Consider the following 3,755-nt stretch of genomic DNA (forward strand, 5'->3'; position numbering starts at 1 on the left):
ATGTCTCGCGCACTCGACATTTGTATGGAGCGTAGGGGAATCAGCCGAGGATTGCCGATTGTACAATTACAGCGCCTTTGAACTTAAGTGTGCATATGGCACGGAATCCCGATCCCGATTCAGATAAACGTGTGCTAGCCTGGTTCCCTGAGCTACCCATTACGCACAGGAACCAGGCTAGCTCATGCGCAGGCTGAATTTTCCCCATTGCATCCGGTTTAACCTCGCTTATATATTTTCTGCGTGGACCTCAGGGTCCACGCAATAAAAAAAAATTATCTTCACATGATAACATCACAAACTGCTGACAGACATCGAAATACATGTACTGTTGCGTTCATTACTTGATCTAACTTTCTCAAACTGCCCAGCTCTTAAAACTATACTTGTGTGAAGCCCTTTAGTTTTTAACTTCACTTGTCATCATTTTTTACAGACAGTTTTGGAGTTGCTTGTAGGAGTGGTGCTAATTCTTCTGGTCAGACAGAATAAGGCTGCTGAATTCGTTTGTGACAAAGGCGCTGACCACTGTCACACCTCGCTTGTAATAGACAATGCTTTTACAATGATTGATCCGATAAACGGGCCGCTTTTCGTAGATGAAGGCACTCTTCGCCCAATATCACAGCCTGACAAAGACGTTTCAATTGAAAACGTTACCACTGCAGATGGCTGGAACACAACCTTGCCATTGCTGACGGCTAATAAGTCTATGCCAGGACCTTCAATTTTTCTTTACCAAAACCAGACTATAACCATCATTGTCCAGAATAATCTTATAAACGAAGCCGTTTCAATCCACTGGCATGGAATAGACCAATTGGGATGGCCAGCAATGGATGGAGTGGCGTTTGTTACTCAATGTCCAATTTTACCAGGTCAACTCTTCAACTACACGTTTCAGCCTCGTTTCAGTGATACCTATTGTAGGAAATCAACGAGATATGGGTCTATATGGAGCGTTCATTGTTCTAAAACGCGAGGGAGAGGTTCCAATAAAAAATCAGCACATTGTCCAATTGCAGGAATGGAACCATGAGTATGGCCCAATTACTTTATTGAAAGCCAATTTAAAAAACACGGCAACTTCTTCCGAATCTATTCTAATTAACGGAAAGGGCCAATTCGAAAATAACAAAGCGCCGCTTGAGGTTTTCCAATTAGATAAAAGTGAAAGCCATTTATTTCGAATGATAGGAGTTGGTTCTGCAGATGTGTTTATGTTCTCGGTTCCCGGAATACCCCTTAACGTTACCGAAACTGACGGATATCCATTCGTTCCTCAGGTAGTTGACGAAATCATCATTTATCCCGCAGAGCGATACGACTTCGAACTTGACTTAGAGAATACTAAAGAAGGAGTTTACAATATGACTGTACAAATATTAGAAGGGACGAAGCTTAAAAAGCTACAAACAATCGTTGGACTCGGTTTGATAAACATTACAAATTTGCTTTCACTCCCTGTAAATTCATTGACTTCAACAAGCGGTAAGAAAACAGTTCTGAATTGCCCGTTTGAGGTGTTTCCAAATGAACCAAACATTAAATGCATACCGGTTTCCTTTTTGAAATCTCGACAACCCTCCTTAACACTAGAGTTTGATATATTGAATCACACTAAGGAAACATCTACTCACTTTTTAAATTTTGGGTTTCCTAAAGATAAGGGCTATAGTTCTATAAATGGTAGGAGGTTTATTTGGCCGACTGTATCAGCTCTTACGCAACCCTTGGAAGTCGACACCTCTTGTGGAAATTGTAATGTTGAAACTTCATGCGAATGTACTCATGCACTTGATCTAAAATCGGGCTCCGAAATCATTATGGTCCTGTCAAATATTGGAACCGGTGCATTTATTACACACCCAATCCACATGCATGGTCATACTTTTGAAGTACTCAAGATGGGATTTCCTACCGTCACTCAAACTGGCTCTCTTATTCCAAACAACGATATACAATGTAACCCGCAACTTCCAAATGAACAAAGCCAATGCAACAACGCAACCTGGAGAAATTCTATGTGGATGGATTATCTGAACATTCCAAATATTAACACCATAAATTCAGTTCGAAAAGACACCATTGTTGTTCCCTACGGAGGTTATTCCATAATAAGGATCTGGGCAACAAACCCTGGAGTCTGGTTCATGCATTGCCACATCGATCGACATATGTTAGGTGGAATGGCTCTGATGCTGAACGAGTCCTTTGAGAATATTGTCGACTTGCCAAAGGATATGCCAACATGCCGTAGCTTTCGAAACGTTCCCCTTCCTCAACTAAATACGGTTCTTGCTGTAAGCAGTGATACAAACGGTGGGTTGTTATTATGAATTAGATACATTTTCGCAATTTTATGAATAAAATGCCCACCCCCCCCCCCCCAAAAAAAAGAAACTTTTCTTATATTCACGATTAGTGCATTAAGTCGATATAGTTTGTCGAATTTGAGGAGTGTATATAATTACACAATGTGAATAGAATAGTTTGCTGTTACGTCATATTTCATAAAAATATGTCAATTTGCATGTCAACAGTTTAATTTGGATATGAACAAGTAATAAGCTTTGACCGATTCGAATGCAAATCATATCCGTTTTGAAATGTATATGAATATTTTTTTTTTCAGGTGGGTCGTATGTTAACGCTGGTTTGATTGTGACGTCATCCATCCTATTTCTGGCACTCGTTATCACTTCTCTCGTTCTGTTGAGAACCTGTAGAAAAAATGGAGATGCGGGAGAAATTTCAAGAGAGGCTCGTGAATTGAGGCCTATGTTATAATTACTTTGAATTAAGAAGAGTGCATAAAACACTCGACAACTATGACTAATAATGAGCATATACAGTTGAGAAAATAATGTGTTTTTGAGGTGGAATAACACACCTGGAAAAAGTCACTCAAATTATCAGGAAAGTTTTTTTTATAATGAAAGATATAATGATAAATAAACTGTACAAATGTCACATAAGCGAAAAATTTGCAGCTTGGGGATAAAAAATGAATATCTAAAATAATATAAAAAAAAAACAAAAGCCCCTACAGAATTCGAACTCTGGGTGTACGGATCACAAGTCCGACATTTTATCCACTTGGCTATGGAGTAAGTTACATGTTTTAGTCCATAAAATCCTTTTAATAAAACGAAATGTCGATTCGATTATCGGTCAGCCATTTTGTGATGATGTGTTATTCCACTTTAAGCGTGTTAATGCTCATAATTCTAGGTATATGATATGAGATAGTTTTTGCAAACAAATAAAGTATATTTAAAGAGACATGGTCATGGTTTTTTTTAATTCATTTTCAATACAAATACATCTATACCATCCACTCACACCACACCACTCGCACACAAGTTGGGAAAGTATTTATTAAAATTATACATGATAAGGTCTTACTGCATATTAAACCACGTCAAAGAGGCATGCCCATCTTGACCATTTTTTTGGTAAAATCTATTTTCCAACATTAGTTTCTCTAAAGAATAATTATTTTGTAAATATTTCACAATATTCTCAAATGCAATATAAGCCAATATTAGCAGTTTTTCTGGATTTATTAAAAATGTCTCCTAACTAACATGATAATTAAGTTTATAGCTATGTATTTCTTTTCTGGTAAGCCAAAAATAACAGTTTTGGCATCGAATACAATTCTTTCACCAGACTTTCTAAAAATCCAATCAGACATTAACAACCATATCTGAGAAATAGATGGACAACAAAAGAAAAAAATGTGTAATTGT

At 37.5% G+C, this 3,755-nt stretch overlaps 1 protein-coding gene across 1 annotated transcript; it reads left to right on the forward strand.

Moving 5' to 3' along the window:
* On the forward strand, nt 1-3,279 carry LOC128170093 (uncharacterized). The gene is given in 4 exon segments (XM_052836068.1): nt 1-60; nt 437-924; nt 926-2,322; nt 2,636-3,279. Coding segments are annotated over 4 exon segments (2,100 nt in total). The 3' UTR covers nt 2,791-3,279.
* The last annotated feature ends 476 nt before the right edge of the window (nt 3,280-3,755 follow it).

This window comes from Crassostrea angulata, unplaced genomic scaffold (genome assembly GCF_025612915.1).
Source record: "Crassostrea angulata isolate pt1a10 unplaced genomic scaffold, ASM2561291v2 HiC_scaffold_308, whole genome shotgun sequence".
NCBI lineage: Eukaryota > Metazoa > Mollusca > Bivalvia > Ostreida > Ostreidae > Magallana > Magallana angulata.